The sequence below is a fragment of the Pogona vitticeps genome, chromosome 2 (assembly GCF_051106095.1).
Source record: "Pogona vitticeps strain Pit_001003342236 chromosome 2, PviZW2.1, whole genome shotgun sequence".
Classification (NCBI taxonomy): Eukaryota; Metazoa; Chordata; class Lepidosauria; order Squamata; family Agamidae; genus Pogona; species Pogona vitticeps.
Genome location: NC_135784.1, coordinates 193,587,751 through 193,612,566, shown reverse-complemented (window position 1 = coordinate 193,612,566; position 24,816 = coordinate 193,587,751). Strand labels below are relative to the sequence as shown.

General features: G+C 45.8%; 3 protein-coding genes across 11 annotated transcripts in view; 1 reads left to right on the top strand and 2 right to left on the bottom strand.

Annotated features, from left to right (window-relative positions):
* Positions 1-1,096: 1,096 nt before the first annotated feature.
* VAMP1 (vesicle associated membrane protein 1) lies at positions 1,097-10,050 on the bottom strand. Of its 5 annotated transcripts, none has more exons than XM_078384744.1 (5): positions 7,900-8,031; positions 7,148-7,280; positions 6,900-7,058; positions 5,856-5,907; positions 1,097-1,173 (listed from the first exon to the last, which is right to left on the bottom strand). In XM_078384744.1, the coding sequence occupies exons 1-5, from the start codon at positions 7,974-7,976 to the stop codon at positions 1,163-1,165; spliced, it is 432 nt and encodes a 143-aa protein (XP_078240870.1). In that variant the 5' UTR covers positions 7,977-8,031; the 3' UTR covers positions 1,097-1,162. The 5 variants fall into 5 exon arrangements, with proteins under 5 accessions (XP_078240870.1, XP_020659818.1, XP_020659817.1 ...); XM_020804159.3 differs by lacking the exons at positions 1,097-1,173; positions 7,900-8,031 and adding exons at positions 2,761-5,534; positions 9,880-10,050; XM_020804158.3 differs by lacking the exons at positions 1,097-1,173; positions 7,900-8,031 and adding exons at positions 2,761-3,977; positions 9,880-10,050.
* Positions 10,051-10,317: 267 nt separating this feature from the next.
* Positions 10,318-24,816, top strand: part of NCAPD2 (non-SMC condensin I complex subunit D2) — a 58,356-nt gene continuing 43,857 nt past the window's right edge. For 2 of the 5 annotated variants that reach the window (XM_072991804.2, XM_072991803.2), the window contains exon 1: positions 19,957-20,210. In XM_072991804.2, the coding sequence (XP_072847905.2) occupies positions 20,066-20,210 (145 nt within the window). In that variant the 5' untranslated portion in view covers positions 19,957-20,065. Of the gene's footprint in view, positions 11,016-19,221; positions 19,346-19,956; positions 20,211-24,816 lie in introns of those variants that run through there. The other 3 variants (XM_078384741.1, XM_078384740.1, XM_072991805.2) reach the window with 3 other exon arrangements.
* On the bottom strand, positions 13,385-18,774 carry MRPL51 (mitochondrial ribosomal protein L51). The gene is made up of 3 exons (XM_020804195.3): positions 18,546-18,774; positions 17,470-17,577; positions 13,385-15,277 (listed from the first exon to the last, which is right to left on the bottom strand). The coding sequence occupies exons 1-3, from the start codon at positions 18,652-18,654 to the stop codon at positions 15,078-15,080; spliced, it is 417 nt and encodes a 138-aa protein (XP_020659854.3). The 5' UTR covers positions 18,655-18,774; the 3' UTR covers positions 13,385-15,077.

Here is a 24,816-nt window from a genome sequence, read left to right as displayed (position 1 = left end):
GAAAGTCAGCCCAGAGGGAATTTCTGAATCCCACTTTCAATGGGACTGAAATGCTCTAGATCAGGGATCCCCAAACCCCAGTCCATGGCCCGGTGACAGTCCGTGGCCATGGCAGGACCGGGCTGCAGAGACAGGCCTCCTGCCCCCCCACGCACCCCACCCACATGCACACCCCACCCCTCCCACACATGGATCCCCCCAACCAGTCCGCGGTTCAGAAAAGGTTGGGGACCACAGCTTTAGATTATTAAAATGATGGAAAGACCTCCTTCACAGCATCTTTCTTCATCCCCTTACATGCCTGGAGAGTACTTTTTAAAAATGACAAACAGTGCCAAGATTGGCCTATATACCGAGAATGGAAAAACAAACAAATAGTAACTGGAAAGCTTCTGCAATTCGAATAGTGACAATACCTTCAAAGGAAAGGCTAAAGTGGGGTAAGATGCATCTGTCAGAGAAGCCCCAAGCAGCAGTGCCAGAAAGACATTTGTTCCAATAGAGCACCCTGAGATTTCCTCATTTTGGCCCTTTTAGAGCTGACAAACACAAGGGAATCTCAGAAGCATCACCTTGGGTTTGGAACCCAAACACTGTCTCTTAACCTGGAGGGGAAGCAGAGGGAGGGAGGTAGAAGATATTAAGGGGTCTACACCACAGCAGCAAATACAGCACTTATCCTTTGTTCTTGGGGGTGGTTCAAAGTGTGTGTGTGTGTGCGTGTTTGTGTGTTGGTCCTCTGTGTGTGTGTGTGTGTGTGTGTGTGTGTGTGTGTGTGCGTGCGTGCGTGTGCGTGTGCGCACCCCTCTCCCCACACAAACATGTATTGAAGTTTTAAGGAAAAGATACTTTACCTCGGCTATAAAAAGGTCCAGGAGAATCCATCTTCTGATTCTTCTCATGGAAGTGCACAGAGATTTGTTACATTTAACATCCCATCTTTTCTCCAGAGGAAATGCAGGTGAGATGAAAAACCTTTTGCTCTTTTAACATGCTCTCCCTGTGCTACATGCAACCCCTGTCGTCTGTAGCCTATCTAAAAGGAAGAACCAGATTAAACAGATCATACCCAGAAGTTGCTTTCGGGGGGGGGGGTGTTCCTTCCAAAACGAAAGGGTTGGTTGAGCTTCAGATCCTTTTCCCCATTTGTACCAGAGCAAGGCTAAATATGATCTAAAGAGAGGTCCAAGAGATGATGTGTTTGCATTCGATGTGTTGTGCAGAAATTATTTACTTAAGAGTGGGGCAGGAATGAACATTGTCCAAAGGAAAAGTCAGCTTATGCAGACACTGCCTGTGCTCCACCAATTCCTGTGCAATATACTTGTTTAACCTCCAAAGTTAGGAAATGAAGACAAGAGGCTTCTGGAAAACCCCCTCTAATTTAAAAAGGTCACTGGCAAGATAACGGCCTCAGTCCCTCTTTCCTAATGGCAAACTGCACAGTAATAGATGCTTTGGAATAGACAAGCTTCTTCAGTGTTGGACCCAGTCTTTTATACTGGCAGCTTATAGGGTATTTTTCTTTCTGCTCTTCTTCAAGAACTTCCTCTGGTGTTTATTGCATCAAGTATTTCTTCTTGTGCTGTCAAAGCATGACATCACGCACCCCAGATTGCATGTGACAGCTTGAAACCGTGGCCCTCCCCTTAAGTGACAGCTTGCTTTTTGTAAATTTTTTGTAAATGAACTTCCCATCCAAAAATGTGTTAGGAGCAATTTATGAAGATGACATGGCAAAGTGTCCACATACCACAAAGATCCCATTCTGGGTGGGATTTCCATACACACACACCCAAGCATGTCTAAGCATCAATCATTTTATGGGGACACAGGTAGCTATAAAGATTGCCATATATAACTTCATGAGATCATTAAGTTGCCCTGGAACTCACTGCCACTACGCAGCTTTCCTGGGTACGCATGTAAAAATTAGATTTGTGCTCTTCACGTTTCAAGCCCTCTCTTCTTGCTCTCTAACAATGCAGTATTTGCACAAGGGAAATGCCTCTTTGCTCTAGCATGGCTGCATATAACTACAATTAAGTTAGAGTCTGGGATTTCATCCACTGTGCTGGGGATGATGGTATGGAATGCTTTCATTTAATGGATTCTTGGACAGTTACTTTTTTTCTCTCCCCAGGAGTATCCGTAGCAAAACAAACACCTTGCATTTACATCAGGGCAGGACCAATTGTAGAGAAAATATACACATCATACAGCAGAGAAAAGAGCTTTCTGCTATGTGAAAACAGGAGAGGGGCTCTTGGATCAGTGCTTTGACTGAGACCACAAACATCACACATAAATGCAACCCTCCTGTTTTCATTGGGCATATCATTTGTGTGAGAGGAAGGACAAAGTATTACTCTGATTTTGGTGCCTTCAAATGTATACACATGTGTTAATAGCAGCTGTACAGTAAGACCTTCTATGTGACTCCAACATGGATAGATAACACAGATAGCAGTAACACAAGAAATTATGACATACACAACACACAGCAGCTCTGAACAACTTTCCTCGGGTTTTTTTTTCTTTTGATAAAAGCCTACTTGCAGGGGATAGCATTAGATTTGATCCATATTAAATAGAAAAAAGAGTGTTCTTTCCTCTTTGAATTAAAAAAACACCTTACATTTGAGCAGCAATATAAGAACAAGGCTCTCTCTCTCTCATGCACCCTAAAAGTGTGGGTTTTATACAGACAATTGCCACTGTTCCCAACTAGAACCAAGTTAGGAAAATTATATTGCCAAGTTTTCATGACACAATTTATTCTGCATATAAGGATGGTTTCGTTGAACTTAGCTATTTATACAAAAGAAATACAAGGTGCATTTTCCTGTTAAGACAAGGGCAAACAGGGCAAATAAGAGCTAAATATGATATGGCCAGTTAAAGTCTGAATCGGAGCCGACACTAGCCTGGATCATTTCATACACTGGTAAATTTCCACTGTCATTGATAGCAAGGTTGTCAGAAAGCTCTCCAAAGCTACCCTTTGAACAAGCCTTCACCACAAGTGTGAGACAATGCTGTTGTACTTGAGTACATCTGCAGCCCTTTCCACCCAATGCTGTTTCATCTGCAGTCTACTTGAGTCGGGAACTAGGCTCAATGCAGCACTGCTTGTGCCGAAAGAACATGGACCTAGATGCCCTCCTGCCATGCCCACAAGTTCTTCAGACTTTGCCCATTTACGTCTATGCGCAGCTGGCGTCTACTCTAGCTCAGAACAGATGATACCACTTCAGGCGATCAAGTAGCCCACCTTTATTAGTAATCTCAGTTGGGCATCTTCTGCCTTAACTTCACCTGCAAGTAGAACCCCTTTTCTCTCAAGTGACTCGAGACAGATGAACCAGACTCATTTGGGTGGTAGAGAAGTAATTTGTTAGCAGAGGTCGTTAAGAGTACATGAGCTGGTCGTTACACATGCCAGAGGAAAGAATACGGCTGCGTTCCCCACAAGGACAAACCACACGTGCGTGAGAAAGCGGCTGAAGTCCTGTGCATAGAGAAAGTAGTCCCTTGCTTTCAGCACAGAGGGCCTGGGGGTGGGTGGGTGTACTTTTTTTACCCATGCATAAAGAGATGGAGCAGGGGAGAGGGTAGACGGGGAAAGAGGCGCGACGTACAACATCCATGAGAACAGACAAGAAAAGCAGAAGAAAGCAGCCGGGCGAGCTTCTTTCAGTAAAGACGGCAGCAGGAAGTCAACCAAGATCTTGTCCAGAAGAGATCAAGAGGGGCCTCAGCATCTCACTGGGTTTCCTCTTATGCTGACAGCATCACCACCACCACCACCAACTGGGCCCTGGCTCCTCTTCGGATGGTGCACTTCGACCAGCACAGTTCCACTGACATGGGAGAGGTTTGTCCATAGAAGAGTTCTGTTCCTGTTCTCCTCCATCATGCTCCAAAGGTGGAGAAAAATGAGGATTTGCAAGGAGGTGGACTCTGCAAATGAAATGCTGGTGCACGGCAGTGAACATGCAAAAAAAGTTAGCACCTTCGCAGCATGCTAAGGGGACAGCAAAGGCTATTCCTAGCACACCTAAGAGGGGCGCTTTGAGGGGCCAGATACAAAGGGGCTCAATGGCTAAAACATGCCCAAGGGCCTTTAATCCACCATAGCTATGCTGGAGCACCACAGCCTTCTTTTCCCTTTCAAAAGCATTCTCTCAGTGCAAACCTGACAGGGAGATAGCATGTGCATCCAAACAGACCTCTCTCTCCGACTGTAATTCACAGCTTTGCCACTTCCTGGGCCTCGACCAGCAAACAGGGCTCTCCCTACTCTTAAACCTCTTTAAACAATCCACCCATTGTTCTAAGCTCCTTTCAGTCAGGAGTAATGCAACTTTGCCAGAGTGCGTGGGATGTGACAACTGAGCATGAATCAATATAGGCAGATTTGCCACTGATGGAATTATCAAATGATAACCTAAAGTAGAAGCAATGAATAAGTGTGAGAATCGACATTCAGGCCATCCTCAGAAAGCACCAGCACTTCGCCCTGCTGGCTCTGTCCCAAGGAACTAGGGATGTACAACTAGGCAAAAAAAACCTGGCCTAGCATCATATGGCACAACCACCTTACTTTGCTCCTGAGGGATAAGACAGTCCCCCAAATGCACAGCTGTCATGCCACTGCTGTGCTTCCTTTTCAGCTAAGGAGCAAAACAGTGTGGGGCTTGCTAACTGAATAGTCAGCTCTGTCAAGCTGTCAGAGTGGTCAAGCAAGCCACACAAGACAGCAGGCACCAGGAGAGACCCATTTTATCCCACTGTTACTTCAGAGGGCCTTACAGAATACAGGGCCCCATTATCAAGCTACCTCTTCTGGAGCCAAGGAAAATGAATCAAACCAACATCTTTCTTACCACATTCATGAGGTCAAAAGTCGTCTCAGAGATGGTAAGGGAAGAGTACCAGTTTTCTTAGGACCACCATTTCTTTAGGCAGAACATCCATCATGGATTTCTAACTAAGGGAACATCAGAACAATTCTGGGACCAGGATCTTTTCCTGGCAAACACTATGTTTACTCCCAGTAAACACCCACCTTCTCTCGTCTCTCTCCAATTTTTCCAGTAACAACTTCATTAACGCTGTCCATGGCCAAAGGACATGTTTTGCAATTGAGTCGCAAGAGAAAAGGATACTTCCAATACACCTCAAACGGCAAGCAAAATCCATGTGTGCCATCAACCAGAACATCACAGCCTCCTCATCCAAAATTTCCTCCACTAGGCCCCTTTGCTACCCTCGAAATAATTTTAAAAATTTAAAAACAAAAGAGCTGGCCTAGTCAAAGGCTGCAGCAGCTATGCGGAGAATGAACTGAAAACCAGGAAACAATGCATAAAAGTCTTGGTATGGAAGGTAAAAGAAAACAGATGACCAAGCCAGAATGAAAGGAGAAAGGAAAGAAGAGGAAGAAGTGGGACAGGAAAAGGCAATGGGGAAAGAAGGCTGCAGACTGGGGAGGGAGGGGAGAAGACCACATTCTCAGGTAAAAAAGTAGACTGGGGACAGAAGTAACAGAAGGGAAGAAAAAAAAGAGGAGAAAACAAGAGGGCATGTTACATCCAGCACTCAATGTTTAACAAAGGCTGTTGAACATCCAGGAAAAGGAAGGTCCTCTCATACTACCGTGTCTGTCCCCAATCTAGAGACAAAATAACCCCTTATCCTAAAGGGCACCTTGGCTCACAGATTGATTGGATTTTAGCATCAGAGAGAACAGCAAGCACCATTTCCCATACTCCCTGGGGCAGATAGATATTGTATTTATCCACTGCCAGTGGCTCACAAGCCCAGTTATCCTGGTTCCCTTTGGTACTTACGTGCAATTGCAATGACCACAATGGCACAGATCACTCCCAGCATGATCATCATCTGCAAAGAGGAATGAAAATGAGACCATACAAAGCTGCCATCCAAGATAAGATGATAAGACCTCCCATAAAGGTGGACAATTAAGGTGGAGAATTCTGTAATTTGTGGAAGGGGAGGGGATTCCCACTCTGAGAATCTGCCAAGACTCCTCCAGGGAAAATTTGGGAGTAGGAATCCAAGAACCGTAGGCTTCAGAGTAGCCTCTACCATGCCCCACCCCCCGTAGTGTTTCCATCCATAAGTTTTGGAACTCCTTTGAAAAACAAGGAAACTGTCCCTGACCACCCTGGGAGTTGCAGAACTACCTAGGACTCTCAAGGGTTTGTGGGAGATGTAGTTCCATGGGAGGGCCCTCTACAGATCATAATGAGTATTGAAACTCTGACCTCCTATAAACCCTTACAAGTCCTGAAAGTCCCATCCCTAAAGACAGCTGATCATCACAACCTTCAGTGCTGTCTCACACCAGATCAGACCATGAGCCTGTCTAGTCCATTGCTGTCTAATTAACTGAGAGCCGTTCTTCATGATCTCAGGAAGAAACTCTTTTCATCTGGGAGTCATGTTGCCTTCCGGAACACTTCTGGTTTTTTTTCCCCCTAGTACAAGTCACTCTGTCCCATTTTCACCCACTTTCCAGTTTTTGAAAAGAAGGCTTAGTGGCAACGTGTGTGATTTTTATGCATTAGTTTGAATGCACCAAAATGTATACACATTTTCTCTAATGCTTTCTGATTTATTCACTAGTTTGAAAAATGCTCGTCAATATGCAGAGGAAACCCCCTTTCCCCTTATTCTCAGAGCTGCAGTTCAAGAATCCGCTCCCCAGGGATGCAATGAAGCTGGAACCATATATTTGCAAAGTACTCCTTCTGCTTCTGATACATTGGTCCTCCACCAATAAATAAAGCTACCAGTTCATCCCCCCCTTGTCTCAGCTGCCTTCTCAGACCGTGGCAAAAGAGCCAAGGGAATATTTACCAAAAGCTCACCTTACAGTTCTTCCACCAGTACTTCCTCTTGAGCGCTGCTGCGCTACTTTCAAATACTTGGGCACCAGCTTGGAGAGCATCTGCTCGTTCATCTAATTCTGATAATTTCTGATCTCGCTCCAAGACTTTATCCACATTCACACGCATTATATCTACCACCTGAAAGGAAAAGGCAGGTTAGGCCACTCGTGAGAAGGAAATCACAAAAACCCACCACAACTGCTCAGTTAAACAGGTTAGTAACTTACCTCTTCCACCTGTGCTTGAGTCTGTTGCAGGCGACGATTACTGGTCAAATTTGGGGGTGGTCCAGGAGGGCCTCCAGCATTTTCTCCCCCTTCTGGTCCTGCACCTGGGGCAGCTGGCTGAGCTGGATCAGACCTGGAGATGGGGAAGTCAAGTAAAAAAAGGTGGCAGTGCTGATGCAGAATACTGCCTCCTCTAAGTACAGTTTACATCTCTACTGTGTAAAGATACACATTGTAGCTGGAAAAAGTACAGGAAAGGGCAGCAAAAGTGACCTTCGTTTGGATGGTTCCCCCCCCCCCCACAAAAGCTAGAAGTATTTAGAGTTCTTTCTTCTTAATGAAAAGAAAATCCTAAGAGGAAATGTGAGAAGTAAAGAGAACTATGCATGGTATGAAGAGAGATGTACCTCCTTATTTAATAGAACTCAGGGGATTGCACAGCGACCACTATTCATAAGAAATTCAAGAGCAGCAGTCCTTCATGCAAGGTGTGACTTCTGACACATGCAAGATGCAGGGAAGCATACTAGCACTGAGGAGGCCAGGTCTCGATATTTATGAGGTAAAAGGGGGCATTCTGCATACAGAGGCAGTGTTATCCTAGTCACTGGAGCAGAGAAAGACTGGGATTTGTTGCCTTCATGCCCTCCTTTGTGGCTTCCCTGAAATATCTAGGCAGGCTCCACCGAGGAACAAATTGCAGAATAGGATGAAAAAAGGACACTCCCTGAAAATGATGGATTACAACTCACATATGTCCTACCCAGCATACGTAGCTAAAAGTGCTGAGTGCTGCACTTTGGAGTCTCAATGCTTTTAGAGGACACATTTGTAGGTCTGACCCTTCAGGGATCTTCTAGAAACACTGTGGAAACTGGAGCAGAAGTTAAACAGGATAGGATACAAGTCCAGAATTGATAAGTGACCAACAGTGCTTCGACATATTTTCAGTGCAATGGGAACAAGTACAAGGGATTGTGGCCTAGAAAGCCACATTAATCTATTGCAGCAAACCAGAAACAGTCATGTAACACCTATAAGACAAGTTTTTTATTTTTCATAAGCTTTTGTGTGTCCAAACACATTTTTTCAGATGAATGCCGTGACTTAATCTAGAATATAAAAGGGAGTATAAAACTGTTGGCAGTTTAAAACCATTGGCAACTGTTCTAAGCTTAGCCCAATGATTTTAAACTGCCAAGTTTTATACTCCCCAAGAGACACAGTCCCTCCATTCACGTGAAGAAGTGTGCTTGGTCACGTGAAAGCCCATGAAAAATAATTTTAAAATGTTGTCTTATAGGTGGTAAGTGGCTATTTCTAGCCCAGGAAGTCACCTAAGTCAACCCTCCTCCATCTGCAGCAGAGACTGTGGGCCTTCCTCAGATCTGTTGTGAGGGGTTGCGGAGATGGCAGTACAAACGCGAAGGGCACTGAACATTTGAAGTCTACTACCGTTACGACTGCAGTCACACCATGATAGCCAATACTGCAGCGAACAAGGTCAGGACACTTCTGTATCATCAGAGCGTGATCCCCGAACATGAAATAATTGCTGTGTCATAAAACAGGGACCTTTTTTCATTGGGGAAAGTTGCTACCAAGAGCTTTTCTCTTTGCTATCATGTTGCTGTCTGGAGTTAAAACACCAGTTCATAGAGCAATGCTGCATTTCTCAATCCCAGCAAAAAAGGGGTTAAAAGAATCTCAGAACCAGGTTGCTGCTCGATCCAGACATAGGATGCTCCGGGCAACATCACCTAGAAATCGGTCATGAAATCCAGAGAAAGGAAAAAACAAGGGACAGCTGTCTCCACTGGACATGAACAGACAGCCCAGACTCGCGCAAGTCCAAAGGAAACTAAGCCCAGCTTTTCTGCTCCGCAATGAATCTCTCACACAAAAAGTCTTCCCTCTTTCCTTTCCAGATGATCACCAGCAAGGTGATAGGAAGGGTCACCTCTCAGAGCTTATGACAGCCTGGAGGATTCTTTTCTTCACCACCATCACCCCCACCCCCCATCCATGGAAAGGCGATCTCCGCACTCCTCCAAGCATTGGCACATGCCAAGCAGATCTTGCCACCTCCGTCGCACAGCTTTCTACGAGAGCGCGATGAAATCTCTTTTAACATCGTAATTTTTAAAACAAGCCCGAGATCTGGGCTGTTGACCGACTCCTTTCCCCTTTTCCTCAGACGTTGAACAAGGGAGAGAGAAACCTGCAGACAAGTGCCGCATTTCGGAATCGCCTTTCCTCCTCCTCCCCTGTGAAAATGCCCCGCTCCCCCCATTGCAACCCCCCCGTCGTCTTCCCCTCCCCCCCCCACTGTCCCAGTTCTTCCGCTGGAACCACCCTTCCCCGCAGCCAGCCGAGGGGGTCTGAAGGCGAGCTCCGACGCGGCCGAGGGCTGAGCAAGCACAGAAGAAGAGGCGATCTTGCGGAGACTCGTGGGGGGCCACTCCGCAGCAAGCACGGGGTGGGGTTAGGGATGGGGGCCCCGGGCAGATCGGACAGGCGACGGAGGCGGCATAGCCCGATCGTGCTCGCCCCGGCACCGGACGATGAATGGGAAAGAGTACGGAGGTGGGGTGGGAGGAGGCGGTGCTGCAATGCGCAACTCGGCAGGTACCGCAACTGTGCAGCGAAAGCAGCAGCACAGAGCAGGGCAGCAAGCAAGCAGGCGGGCGGTCACCCCTGTCCGGGCTGCTCCTCGCCCCAGCGTTACTCACATGGTTCGCCTCGGCTCTGGCAGATCCCCTTTTCTTTTTTTTCAGAGCTGAACCCACCAAGTAGCGTAGGAATCGTGCGACCGTCCGAGGCGACCGCCCGCCCGGAGCAACGTCGACAGCCAGAGATGCCCGCCTCCCTCTAGCGATCCCCAAATTGCTGCAGCAGGAGCCGCGCGGCCACCCCCCCGCCTTTTATACAAGGAGAAGGGGAGGGGCGGTCCTTTCGGCGCGCCCGGGGGCCCCAGGGCGAGCCAATGGAGAGCCCTTTCCCGTCACGCCCCTCCCACACGGTCGCCGGCGCAGCGGAGCGAATGAATGGAACGTTCGCCCTCCGCCCTCCTGCGACCACGCCCTTGTCCCAGAAAGCGAGGGTTGGCTCGCTCGTCCAATAGCCTTGTCCGCGCCGGGCCTCGTCCTGCACAGCCCCGCCCACCTATCGAAGCTGTCCGGCTGGCTCCTCCGCGGCAGCTCATTTGGATGCGTTGGCTTAACCGGCAAGATGTCTGAGAGTCTGACTTCGGCGTGGGCGCGTATACTACTATAGGACTGTACCGTTAATGGTTGACTGCTTCAGGCATCGTAGCTTTCGCTTCTTTTAGAACGGGAGATTTCCACCGGCAGCACCATTTCTCCGTTCCCTGGCGAGATGTCAGAAATCCAGGATTTTACAGTACAGTGGTTGCCATCTGTAGTAACTAGGAGGAATTTTTCTGGGCTGGAATGATTGTCTGTCTCTCTAGCACTAACCAATTGTTCCTTCCAGCTTCTGGATGCAAAGAGAGCCTTTCCTCTCTGCTGAGTGTTTGAACCCTGCCTTTTGTTGGTTGCTGGCTGTTATTTTGTTGCTGTTGGCTGTTGTCTGGTTGGCTGCTAATCATAGGCATCCTTCAGTCTCGAGAGACCATGGTAACATGCTCTGTATCGAGAAGTGTCCTCTCCAGAGCATGAAGCCTGGGTAAAGTAGTATGGAGGATAGGTTGTTACCCAAGCAGCAAATCCCCCCTCTCCACGTTGCTGAAATGGTCCAATGGAAAGGCAAGAGCCAATACAACTGGTTCCAGCAACGTCGCAGGCTGCTAATATGCATGCAGTAAAGAAAGCAGCACGTGTACACAAATCTTTAATTTCAAGCAACTGTAAGTAAAGAAATGTTTTTATTCTTTCTCCTACAAATGTCTCAGAATGAGTTACTCAGGTGCCAGTCAGTGTTCCCTCTAAGGCGGCAGGTGCACAGTACTGCATCAGGTGTGCACAGCCAGTCCGGTGTTTTCACCCATTTGCTTCCGGTCACAGCCAGAATCCTGCGCACAGGGGGCAGAGCCTCTGTGCAGCACTCCAGAAAATTAGAAAGAGTTAATGAGAGATGGGCTCTGGAGAAGTTACTAGTTAATCTCCTCTGTGGATCTACATACTTCTACTATGTAGCAAAATGAGAATTTTACCGGGAATTGAAAACTCTGCAACTCTGACCTCACAACATGCATACTTGTGAGATATGCAGACACAGACTTTGGTGATAGAACTCTGGTGCAAAGGGTGCTTAGAACGGAAAGTACATTTTCTCTCTCTCAAAGAGCCAGGCTTAGGAATGCTGAGAGAAAAGAAGATCAGAATTGCCCCTTTACAGAGAACCTGTAGCGGGTAATCTGCCACAGCACAACACAGGAACTCCAACTCAGTACTGCTGGCAGGAATGCAAGGATAAAATACACTACACAAGTAAGCCCCAAGGGGAAAGAAGCATGCCTTATAAAGCATCAGAGCTGCACATTATCTTCAGTTCTCGCCTTAAATACAGCATTTCACACACACACACACACACACATACACACACAGAGAGAGAGAGTTAAAGAACATAGTATAGCTAAAGACTTTATTCTTTTATCTGTGCATGTGGCAGTAAGCTACTGTCTCTAGGAACCATTATTTGCAAGCAAAATCCTGCAGAAGCCAAGATGATCTGCTTCGAAGAACAACAGACTAAAGCCTTTACTGTCCTCTGTCCTCTGAACACACCAGAACTTCTAGCCAAAACTTTAGTCTCATGATCCTACAGTAGTGTGCATGTCTCAACAGTAACTGCTGGGAGAGAAATAGGCATGAAGCAACAGCCCGTTCTAGACTTCATCTTGCTTGGGGACAAAATGTAGAGCAGCGATGACGAACCTATGGCATGCGTGCCACGGCTGGCACGCGGAGCCCTTTCTGCTGGCACGCGAGCCATAGGTCACCAGATAAAGTACTCCCCCCCCCGCCCTGCGCAGCCAAACCTGAGGTGTATGTGGGGGGGGGGGGGTAAGGAGACCCTGCCTTCCTTTGAATCTTGCGAGCACCCAGTGGATGCAAACAAAGGAACGCAAGAAAATAACTTGCCTTCCGCCTCCCTCTAATGATGTAGGACATCCCCTCCCTCCCTTAAAGGGACAAAGTCCCAGGTGGGACTGGAGAGAAAAAGGGGACAGTGCTGGAGGCAGGCAGGAGGTGGAGGAGAACAATGCCCTTGCAAAGGCCTCAAGTACAGTGGTGCCTTGCTTAACGACGTTAATTCGTTCCAGCGAAATCGCTGTAGAGCGAAAATGTTGTAAAGTGAAAAAACCCATTGAAACGCATTAAAACCCAGTTAACGCGTTCCAATGGGCTAAAAACAGCAAAGATCCTCCATACGGCGGCCATTTTCGGTGCCTGTATAGCAAAGAATCTGTCTTTAAGCACAGCGAGGAGCCATTTTAGTACCCGGTGGCCATTTTGAAAACCCGACGATCAGCTGTTTTGATCGTGGTAATGCGAAGAATCGGTTCACAAAGCAGGTAACCGAACTTCTCAAAGCGAAAAAACCCCATTTAAAACATTGTTTTGGGATTGAAAAAACATTGTCGTGAAGCGGATTCGTTGTAATGTGGGATAATCGTTAAGCAGGACACGACTGTATGTGTGTACAAGCCCCTGGTACTGGCAGCGGATCCGGAGTGGGGTCTTGAGGCACCTCCGTGCTGGGCTTCCCCCTTCTGCTGCTGCTTCCGGTCCACCGCTGGTGCCACTTCGTTCCGCCGCCCACTCCCCCCCCCCCCCCCGTTTGGACACGCAAACTCAAAAAGGTTCACCACCACTGGACTAGAGGGATTCTTGGTGTGATTTGGCTCTTCTGGTCCTTGGCCCACTGTAATAGACTTCCTGCAGCATAAGTTGACCAAACGTCATACTTACCAACTTCCCCACACCCATGCAAGAGAGCAGCCAAAGCATCTATCAAAAAGTATCATGATTGTAAAAGTGAACTAAACAACCTTTCCAACATTTCTATGGACACAGAAGATTAAAGAACAGCAGCCTTGCTCTGAAGGGCCTCCACACTCCTGACGCCATAGAACAGCTGTATCGGGGATTGACAGGTATGTTTAAATTCTGCCCACACAAACTGCCCATAGTAAAGCTATTCAGTAAAAATAATAAGCAAAAAGGGCAGATGCCCACAATATGTAGATAAAATGATTTTAAAAAACAGAAGTCAAGATTTCAGTCATTTATTCTGGATTTTGATTAACAAACACAAAGCAGTTCATTGCCCCAAGCACTTTACACTAAAGGCTTAGAACATGTTATTAAAATGCTGAATTGTCAAGAGATTGGGAAGATAGGGGATCATGGGTTCAGTTGCCCTTTTGAAATACAGGCCTGTTTGTGCCTGGGATGAGCTAGCCAGGAGTGGGTCAAGAAAGTACCCATTAAATGGGAAACCTTAACACTGTGTGAGAGAGGAATCTTCAAGGCCCCTCACAACTTGGTACAGAGCTTTAACAAGGAATGGTTTCAGCAAAGAGGAAGGGAGGGGGAGAGAAGTCACTTTGAAGAAGTTACTCTCTTCAAGAAATATTGGGACAATTTGCTGCCTGATTGGAACATCTCCTTGAAAAGTCTAAAAAGGGAATGATAGGTATAAAAGTGAGAAGGAAATTGCTTAGCCTGGTATCTCTTTGGAGACTTCTATGCTCATCTGTTGCATTGCTGCCTGACTTGTATTCTATGTATGCTCTGAAACCATGTTGATATTCTGTCTTTTTCTAAGTATTAGCTTAGATCAGCTAGCTTTCTTACTTCCTTGTGCCAACTGTTCTGGAAGTGTTCTTGCCTCAAGCTTTAAATCTTTTTGAATATTTATTTGCTGCACAGCTTTTGACTTTTTTGTGACTTCTGAAATTGTTTGGAAGTTTTGCCTTTTTCTTGTAAGATCATTAAATGAAATGAACATTTTTATAACAGCTTGGTTATTTCTGGGAACAAAAGGATTGTTGGCACTAAAGAAGGGCCTTACCTTGATCACCTACTAAGTGCTTTTATATTTTGTGGATATTTTGGTATTCCTATATTGCAGCGTTGGTATACAAAGCAAAGAACTTAATCTTGTGGTTTTTGGTAACTCCCTGGAGCACTGTGTAATCAGAATAACTCAGCGTGTTGGGAGGGATCCAGGGCATGAAGATTTTCCCGCAGCACATCTGGCCCTCCTGGAACTTACCAACACCAGGAAAATTTGGACAGTGTGTCTAAATGGTTAGTACAAGCTATGATCTGGCCATAATCTTAACATAAATAATACAAGGAAAAGCAATCCACATCATCATTAAAAAACGGCCCTCCCAATTTCCTTCATCACTTGCTACCTTAGCTGTTGAGACCTGTAATCCATAAATATGTGGAAAGCAACACATTCCTTATAAACAGAGATGGGTAGGCACAAAAAGAAATTAGAAAAATGAAATTCATATTGCCAAGATGATCCATCTTATACTTATAATTAATATTCATAGCAATGTCATTGTATCCTTAAACTAAGTCATTTTAATCCTAAAACAAAGGTCTAGTAGACAAATATTTGGGGTGCACATAATCAAGGAACATGTTACAAAATTCTCATACTGTCGTGTACAGAAACATGACATAAACCACAGAAAAGGTGGCATCTTCTGGTGATTAAGCAGAGGGAGGATTACAGGAGTAGAATTTCAGTGCACTATGCAAGAATGCATTAGTAGGTAAAGCAGAAGACAGATACAGCTTAGAAAAACCAGAATAAGAATATCATCAGTAAAATTTCACATAGCCATCATTTTCTTGATAATACCAAAGTCATAAAGATGACTGATGTTTTACTTGAATGCACCATGTAGTCTGAGATAGATGTGGTTCTTGAGGAACTATTCTCAATGACGATGCTTTCCATATCGATTAAATCGACTGTACAGATATCTGATCCTCTTGTTGAGATTGTGGTAATCCTCTAAAAACATCCGGTCACCCACTATTTTCTTTTTACGGATACATCTCTGTAGCTCATTTCCTTTCCACCCACGCAGCCATGCTGGGCCTTTTATAAGTTCCTTGGGATGAACCATGAAATCCCCTGAGAGAAAGAGAAAGACAAATGATGTAATAGAAAGAGAGGTTAGCCATGAGTCCATCACTTCCGTGCACAAGTAGCTATTAGGTTTAGCACCCGGAGAGCAGAAACAAGCCAATATGCATCCACCGGCATAAGTCTCAGTAATGAATTGCTGCTAGTAAAGAAGTCAGCCCATGCTTCTGGTGCTACACACCACATACAGGATTCAGAGCACATCACCAAATGCCTACACTGACTTCTTCCCTAATCACAATTTGCTGTTGAAATTTATCCCAGGGGACGTAATCCGCCATGATTCTTCCACTACGTTCTGGTGAGGGATTGGTTTTTTGTTGCGGCCCCTTTCACCTCTTTCTCAAATACAGTGGTGCCTTGCATTACGATGTTAATTCGTTCCAGCGAAATCGCTGTAGAACAAAAACATCATAAAGCGAAATTTAAAAGCCCATAGAAATGCATTAAAACCTGATTAATGTATTCCTATGGGCTTGAAACTCACCGTCCAGTGAAGATTCTCCATAGCGCGGCCATTTTCACTGCCTGTGCAGTGAAATCCGTCCCAGAAAAGAGCGGGGAGCCTTTTTTTTTTAACCCGGCGGCCATTTTGAAACCGCTGATCAGCTGGCCGAAAATCATCATTTTGTGAGAATCGGTTCCCGAAGCAGGGAACCAATCATCGCAAAGCGAAATTCCCCCATAGGAAACATCGTTTTGCAATCGCAAAAACTTCGTTGTAATGCGATTTCGTCGTTAAACGGGGGCTCATCCTGCGAGGCACCACTGTACACATCTCCCAAGGTATCCCCTTTTCCTCGGGAAACCAAAATCATTGTAAGAATGTATATGAACATATTAGCACTGAGCACAGAGTGCTGTCCTCTGAAGATGCCGGCCATAGAGACTGGCGAAACGTTAGGAAGAACAACCTTCAGAACACGGCCAAAGAGCCCGAAAAACCCTCAACAACCATTAGATCCCGGCCGTGAAAGCCTTCGTGAATACATATTACCTAATCACTTAGCAAAAAAAAAGAAAACCCCTCAAAAAAAGATGAAAAGTACTGTATCCTTTAACCACATGTGGCATAATGGGAAGGAAATCTGCTTGAGCAGGGACTGGAATAACCTCTACCCCTTTTTTGTGTGTGTAGGAGAGGAAAAGATCATAGATGAACACTATTAGCAGAAAAAAAAATCCAAGAGGCAGTCTTAGGTAAATAAAAAAGAGGTCATAAGACACTAAAAATAAGAAAAAGGAGAAAAGGGAATACATGCAATGAGAAACGCACAATTAAGGAGGAGAAAATGGAAATTAGAAACTAACACAGGAAAAAAGACATGCAAATGAAATAGAAACAAAGAGGAGAAAAAGGAGCACTGAAGCTATAAAATTCAATAATATAATATAACATAAATTCTCAAGGAGGCACACTGGGGAATCGAACTCCCAATCTCTGGCTCCACAGTCAGATAACTGAATCATTCAGCTATCAGAAATGCACAGCAGAAAAGTGAAATGTAAATGTTGTTGGCTAGCTTGGTGAGCTCATCAGACTACAAAAATGATAGCATGGGATGCTTGTCACTGCTCATTACTTTTAAAATGTTTGCTGCACCACACATTCCGCACAGAATTACCTTGAAACTGCACTGATGAAGAATGGAACACACTAGTGTCTGCTCAATGGTGAGAAGATCAAGGATTCTTGGGAGGCTGAATCCAATGAATCGTGTCTCCAGGAAGAACAATATGGCAAAAGGGAGACCAGTTCAACCCCATCCCATGGTCACTGAAACTGCAGCTGCTCTAATGTTCCTCTTTCCCTTTTGTATCCCCTCCTCCCATTAATTTATAGGCTTACAAGTAGAGACTATCTTTCAATCGCTCTACAAGATTTTGAAAATGTTAGGCACTTTTTAATATTTTTGTAACAATAAGCATAACCAAAAACAACAAGCAAAGCACTAACATTTTTAGGCCATGTCCTGGATTGTGGATGCCCTTGCCTCTTTACACAACCACAACCTACTCTGAAAAAATCACATATTTTTTTGATTCCTCACACTTAATTTAATACAACACATCATAATATCACTTCTCTAGTGTCACGGAAGGGCTTAAACATGCCAGTCCCATCAATGGCGGAAAATACATTCTTTTATCTATTCAAAATATACCTTCAGAATACTTACCCAGAATTCCAATGTTGTCATACACCCCAAACAATGCTCGCTTCTCTGTCCACCTGTCAACCTCTTTCGGTCTGGGGGGCTCTCTCACATGCCTGACTTTTGGGAGTCCTAAAAAAATGGACAGAAAATTCAGTAGAACTGCTAGATGGGTGTTCATAACCAGATCTTTCACACTGCATATTCCAACAGGAGCCACTATTACAACACCAGAGAGTTGGTCTTACATAAGCAAGATTCTGGATCCAGTATGTGATTTGTATACTCGTTTCTAAAAATTCATAACTGAGTATTGGATATTATTGGGTACAGACTGAAAAGCATTTAACAAATTAGTTCTATTTTATCAGTTCTATTTCATATTCACTATTACAGCTGGCTGGTCAGCTCAGCGGGCTTAAACAACTAGCTACAGACATGAGTTTGGGAGTTCAATTCCCCACCATGCCTCCTGGGTAAAAAGCCAGCTTGTGCAAACTTGATTGGGCCGCATGCTCTGAGCGCATCACTAAAAAATGTAGCAAACTTAATCCGACTACTAGTGTATGTCTAAAATATCCTAGGAAGTGCTGTCATAAGTCAGAACCAACTTGAAACCATTTTTTTTGCAATATAGACTTTGAAGACATGCAGTGAGCAAACTACAGTATTGTGTCGAAATGAAATGCATGCCTGTATTGCTCCACCTATGCAATCCAGATTGCTTTTTTACAATCTTGGACATTAATTGATAGCGTGATGGCAGCAACACTACCACTGTATCCTACAGCAATACACCTGAGGAACGTGCACCTTGTCTTAGAAAGCAGGATTCTCCTTTAAAACCAGGTCTGTTTTATGAAGGATGTTTTATGAAGAAAGGCAGTTCCTTAAAAAAAATCTAAGTACAGTATGTGATTCGTATACTAGTTTCTAAAAAAAATCATAACAGGGTATTGGGTCACAAAAATTATAAAACGGGGTGGGGGAGAACTGCGCCAGAGCCTGCCTGAAGGTGACCTGGGCTACAAAACCCTCCCTCGCCTACCCTTGGCAGGGCCATTTCTTTCTCTTTTTTTTATCCCCCTCTCCCGCCTTACTGGCACTCGTGCTGCTGCAGAGTCGGCGGGCTTCGGGCGGGAAGAAGGGGCGGCTCAAGAAGTCCCGCGCCGCCGCCCACCACCACCGCTTGGCCGCCATCGCCGCCATCGCGCTCCCTGCTCGGCGAGACCTCCTCCCTTCCTCCCGAGCAGCGCGACACGCTCAGGGAGCCGCCATTCACACGACCCACAAGGCCGCGGGGTCTTCCTCCTGGCCTTGGAGCGGAAGCGGCGCCGTCGCCGCAGAGAGGCAGGAAAACAGTAGAGCATCCACGCCGGCCAGGAGCGGGTCCATCCGATCGGGCTTCCCAGGGATTCTTGGGCTTGGAGAACCTCCGCTGGAAAAGCCAAGGCGGGAGCGAGGAAGGGGACGTCGAGAGGGCAAAATGAAGGGCTTGGGCGGATTTCTTCTGCAGCGATCAGGACACAGGACGCCTTTCGCCCTGAAAAGCGGGGGGGGGGGGGTGAAGGGACCGTAGCTGCAAAGGCAAGCCGCCCCCCGGTTACTATATTATATCGAGGGGGGGCGGGTGTGTTTTTAATCCCTACGACCCAACTCTCCGTCCAGCTACGGGACGGGCAAGATTTCATGGTTCAACCCACGAAACACCACCCTCAAGCCCGCTCCCGATTTGATTCTGCAAGGGGTCCCACCCGCACCCACTTCACTCCTCAAAGTCCATCGAGTCGAGTCACCCCCAAAAACCAAGCCGGCTCCCTGCCTCTTTTTTTTGTGCCTGTTTTCCATGGATAAAACTTGTGATCCGACGGATTTCCTGATGGGAACTCTTTCGAAATCGGTAAGGATAATGGAAAAACCCGCACGAATCATGCCCTGAGTTAGGGGAGAGCGTGAAAGGGCTCGCTTTGGTGCATCGGGTGAAAGGGGGCTTCTCTGGTTTTGGCCCTTTTGAGTGCAAAGGGGGCTCCCAGGGCTGAAGTCCTTTCCCTCTCATAGTGAGATCATCCTTTATAAAAATTAGGAAGGTTAAATGTAAAAAACCCCAACATTTGCACGCAAAATAAGAAATGCTGTTTTCTTTTTGGCGAAGAAGTGCTGTTGGTTTGTAAAAACGATGAATTTCTCGGTGGTGTTGTTTTGGTTTGCCCGAAAGGAACCCGCCAGCTCCCTCTAGAGCAGCGTAGGTGGCCCCGCTACTCTTTTCGTATCTCTTCGGTACGACGGATGTGAGATTGCAAGGGCCGCGGGGGCGAGTACCGTCCTCTTCAGCTGGTTGGCCGCTAATCTCAGACCCAGCACTCTGATTGGCTGAGCCTATTCGAAATGACGGCGCGCCTTTTCCTTCACCGCTGCTGCGGGCACCAGAGGCTGAGGCTCGTTCGGCAGTTTTGAGGGCTTTTTGGGGGCCTTTTCTGATTAGGCGGGGCAGCGGAGGTGTTCGCACGGTGATTGGTCCGGCTTGCATTCCAAACGCTCTGATTAGCCGATTGCCGCTGAACTCTGCGTGGCGCGAAGAGGGGGTCTGTTCATTCTGCTTCCGGCCGGGGACTTGAGCGGGATGGCCGGGGCGGCTCCGATGGCGGCTCCCTCGTGGGAGTTCCAGCTGCCTTTGTCTCCCGCCGACTTGCTCCGCGGCGGGGAAGCCTCGCAGTACGTGGTGCAGGAGGTGCTGCTGCTGAAACAGCTCCCGGGGAGCCTCTCAGGTCAGTTGGGCAGATGGGACGCGGGTGAGGGAAAGAGGGCGAGGCCAGGGATGGGCTGAAAGGGGGGGCGGCGGTGGCTCCTCATTTGCCCTCCGGATCTTGGATCCTTTCCCCTCCTCTGGGAAGGCACCCAGAGGCCCCTCTCCTCGCCAGCAGTCAGTAAATCAACTCTCTTGGCTCTGCTGGGGCTTGAGAGGCACAGAGGCAGTCTGGAAGGAGGGGCTCCAGGGAGGCAACCAGTTCCTCAGACTCCGGGAATTCCGACAGGATCTTGTCCAGCAACTGGATCCCATCTCTGGGGTCCCTCAGCAAACATCTCTCCTGAGGAGGAGGGAGCAGGTGGGACTCTGGGCTTCTTTTGATGGGAACATTACCTCCTGGCACTCGGGGAACAGAAACAGGACCCTTGGTCAGAGGACACAGAATCTTTCCTTGGTTGCCAGGACGAAGCATGAGCAGCTGCCTCCATCCAGCCCTGACTGAGAAGGCGCTCCCTCACACCCTGAGCCCACCCGTGGAGCTGGATTCCTCCACCTTCTGAACAGGACAAAAGCAGGAGTCTCCCTTTCCAAACACTTCCTTTTAAATTTTTTAAATAACTATGCCGTAAACATAAAATACACAAACCAAAATACAATTTAACCGTGTTCCCCACCACCATAGATGGGACCTCTTGCAATAATCTTCCTCCATCTATATTCTTCTGTTATTGTTCTCTTCTCCAGAACTGCATTGGTTCTTGATTTGGAGCTTTCCCTTTTCCTCTTGTTAACACATATATCAAAAATCTGCCACATGTTTCATAAAAATTATTCTTTTTCAACTCTCCTTTTTTAACCATTAACTTACAAGTTAGTAAAAGAGGAAGAGCAAATATGATGATGAACTGACTCTTTAAAAGAGGCCACAGACTTGAGTCTACAGGAACTGAGCAGGTCTGTTGAGAACAGGGTATTTTGGAGATCGCTCATTCATAGGGTGACCATAAGTCAGAGGTGACTTGATGGCACAAAACAACAACAGCATAAGATTTCAGTAATTATCATGTTAATTTGATAAGAGCAGATTCAAGGAGAGAACGAAACCCAACCTTTCTTCTGCCACCGACCAACTATGATTTTAGTGACATTCTCAGCCTGTGGGGAGGGCTACTCATTCAGGAATCATCATACAGCACAGAGTGGAATCATAAGTATAATGAACTTAAAGTTGTTTTAGCATATATGTCTTCACATCAATGAATGAATCACATTTCGCTTGAATCACTGCTGGAAGTAACCAGTCTGAGATGATGCCCTATGCCAAACCTAGTCAGTCCTTTAAAGTCCCATTTAGGTTTTGTTCAATGAACACAACACTCTCTCCCAAAAGTCATGTAAGTGAAATTGAAGGCATGGCAAGGTCAAAAGCCTGCATCTTTTGATTTCTGTCATGTGTGAACTTAGATTGTATTCTTCAAAGAACTGCTATGCTGCCATGGGAGTGCCATGAACTGGATAGCTGCATGTGAAAGTGTCTCAATTAAGCCATGTGTTCATTCTGAACCCCATCCATAGCATAGGTGTCCAGATTCTGACTGCCAAAAGTGAATCAAACCCCATAGAATAATGGACAGTGTCAGCTTTCAATTGTCCTTTTCTTATAGAAACAAATGGTGGAGGATGTCCACCCACATGCACCTGTATTCACAAATGCTACAGCTCTGTCTCTCCATCCTTCACCTTCTGAAAGCTGGTGGTCTCTACTTGCATCTTTTCTCTAAATTAAAAATGCACGGTTGTAATTTGAGGGTGGGACTGTGGTTTTCTATCCTCTCCTTCTCGAGCAGGACAAGTTTTGGTCGGACACATTGAACGCTGGAGGGTGTTTTCCAACGGAAAATGTAGGGAAATGGGCATAGGGGCTTCTCTTTTTGTTATTTATTTTGACTTCAACTGAACAAGCATGAAGCAATCTGAATTCTCACTTGTTCACAGCAACAGATGGACAAAGCATGGTTGGCCCTTTGCCTATCTTGGCTGCTGTCACAGCTGTAATAGAAAGAAAGAATTGTATGTTGAGCTATGCCAGTGATGGCAAACCTTTTTGAACCTGACTGCCCAAATCAAGGGGCACCCTCTGGGCCGACGCGTCCTCCAGAGGGTGGTTAGGGGGCGCTTTTCCCCCCTCCCCAAATATAGGCAGGGCCCTCGCCTGGGCTTCCTCCGCACCGCTCGCTCTCTTGCGCTGCCAGAACCGCAGTCAATAGGGAGCTGTGAGGGGCGCCAAGTGTAGCTCCTCCTTCGCCTCCTGCTGCTGCTGCCGCCGCCGCCGCCGCCCAATCACCTCCTTGAGCACCACTCGTGGGCTCCTTCCGGGCAGGGGGCGAGGCAGTGCCTTGAGCTGAGCCTGAGTAGTGAGCGGTGCCACGTCCCACACCAGACTGGCATGGGTGGCGGCATCGACATGGCTCACATGCCCACAGAGAGGCCTCTGCGTGCCAGCTGTGGCATGCGGTTTACCATCTCTATTCTATGCCATTGACTGTTGCTCTGTTTCTAAATACAAGAGGTGGTGATACCCTTATTAGACCACTTAAAAAAACACAAGCAAACTACAGATAGCTTTCGATTCATCTTCCTCAAGCTATGGACCAGGATTTTGTCGGTAGTTGAGAAAAATATGTATTAGATTCTCAAAGTTACATGGTTGTTAAGGCCAGGATTTGCTTCTTGAAATAAGCTTAGATGCAGTCTACCTGCACCATGCATGTAACGGTCATAATTAGCTCCCAAGCCAACCTCACCTCCTTTTATAGGCATATCCCATCTAGCACAGACTGGCTTAGATATTGTTTGACTAAACGTCTCTAGACACCCATTCTAAAGCAGAAGTCATAGATACATGACTGTTTCCAGAGATGTTTTGGGGTGTATTACTCAGACCAGTTTTACTTCAATGCTACTTGTATGCTTAGAAGTAGCCAACCAGTGCTGTGGGAGACCTTGTGAAGAAATAAAGGGAGTCTGGGGCTGCACGTACCCTGTTTCCCCGAAAATAAGACCTAACCTGAAAATAAGCCGTAGTGTGATTTTTCAGGATGCTCATAATATAAGCCTTACCCCAAAAGAAGCCCCAGTTAAGTGAAACTCCGCCCGCCACTATTGTGCAGCAACAAGATGACATGACTGTATTTGAATAAATGTAGATTGTTGTACCTGAAAAAAATAAAACATCCCCTGAAAATAAGCCCTAAAGCGTTTTTGGAGCAAAAATTAATATTAATAAAATGTAATAAAATTAATAAAAAAGAAACTATTAATAAAAATTAATATAAACTGTATTTTCAGGGAAACACAGTAGGGCACTGAAACCTAGAGGTGAACCCACTTTAGATGCTCCTTAGCAGTAGCTGGAGGGCATGATGTGACAACTAAGTGGCCACAGGAATCAGAAGTGATATCAGTTGCACATGACTAGACAAACAACCAGTGCCTCATCAGATTCCCATGGCAGCTTATGTACTGTACAGTGGGGTCTCTACTTAAGAACTTAATCCGTATTGGAAGGTGGTTCTCAAGTTGAAAAGTTCTTATGTTGAATCTGCATTTCCCATAGGAATGCATTGAAAACCATTTAATCCGTATCTGCTCTTTTCCGTCCATAGAAACTACAGTGGAACCTCTACTTAAGAACTTAATCCGTTTTGGAATGGTGTTCTTAAGGTGAAACGTTCTTAAGTTGAAGCAAAATTTCCCATAAGAATGGACTGAAAACCAATTAATCCGTTCTGGATGTTTTTTTGTTATGTAGAGGTGCGTTTGTACATTGAAGCATTAGTTCCCAGAGGAACTAATGCAAAGCTGGTTAATACGTACTCTACCACTAGGGGGAGAATTTTTTTAACCAAAAATGACCTAAGGTTAAAAAAAGAGCAGGAAAGGTTTTTTTTCCTGTTCTTATCTTGGATTTCTGTTCTCAAGTAGAAGCAAAATTTAGCAAATGGAGCTGTTCTTAAGTTGGATTGTTCTTAAGTAGGGACGTTCTTAAGTAGAGACCCCACTGTATTTGGAGTTCTGCAAGTCGGAATGTTGAACAAGACACTGGTCTTTGTCATTCAGCCTTCCAGAGCAGTCTTATTGCTATTGTTCAAATACAGCAACAGCACCAACAATTTTAAAGGAAACCTGTGTGTATATTGTAGTATTACAGAGCAATGGCATCCCCATCAGAGTAACTACTTAGAAGTAACTTGTTTGTCTATAAATAGCTACTCTTTGGGTTGTAACCAAAGAGTTACATTACATTTGCTGTAGTTCTCTAGTTATTTTCAAAAGTCATTTAAAAGACTTTTTTAAAAGACATATCTCTTCTATTGTGTTCAGAGGCCTTTGTGTAATACTTACAGATACCCTGTAAGGTAATTAAGTAGTATTTTATTTTACTACATCATTTTTTTTCTTTGCTTTTCTATTCTTCAAAAGATTCCACAAAAACACCCCTCAATTGTTCACTCTGAACATGGAAATCTGAGGCTGGAAAATTGTGACTTTCCTAAGACTGCCAAGCTTATTGGGCAGCATCAGTGGAAGCATCATAAGATACCGTCTTTTGTGACTAAGAGCTG

Bases quoted from the DNA above. Each gene is read 5' to 3' on its own strand.
- VAMP1 (XM_078384742.1), bottom strand. From the start codon at position 7,976: ATGTGTCCTCTAAAAGCATTGAGACTCCAAAGTGCAGCACTCAGCACT. The intron at 7,281-7,899 runs GTGAGTTGTAAT...CCCCATCTCCAG, and splicing joins GTATGCTGGGTAGGACATAT to GTCTGATCCAGCTCAGCCAG. The intron at 5,908-6,899 runs GTGAGCTTTTGG...TCCTCTTTGCAG, and splicing joins ACTGGTGGAAGAACTGTAAG to ATGATGATCATGCTGGGAGT.
- MRPL51 (XM_020804195.3), bottom strand. From the start codon at position 18,654: ATGGCGGCGATGGCGGCCAAGCGGTGGTGGTGGGCGGCGGCGCGGGAC. The intron at 17,578-18,545 runs GTAAGGCGGGAG...CCATTTTTTTAG, and splicing joins CTGCAGCAGCACGAGTGCCA to GACTCCCAAAAGTCAGGCAT. The intron at 15,278-17,469 runs GTAAGTATTCTG...TCTTTCTCTCAG, and splicing joins TGACAACATTGGAATTCTGG to GGGATTTCATGGTTCATCCC.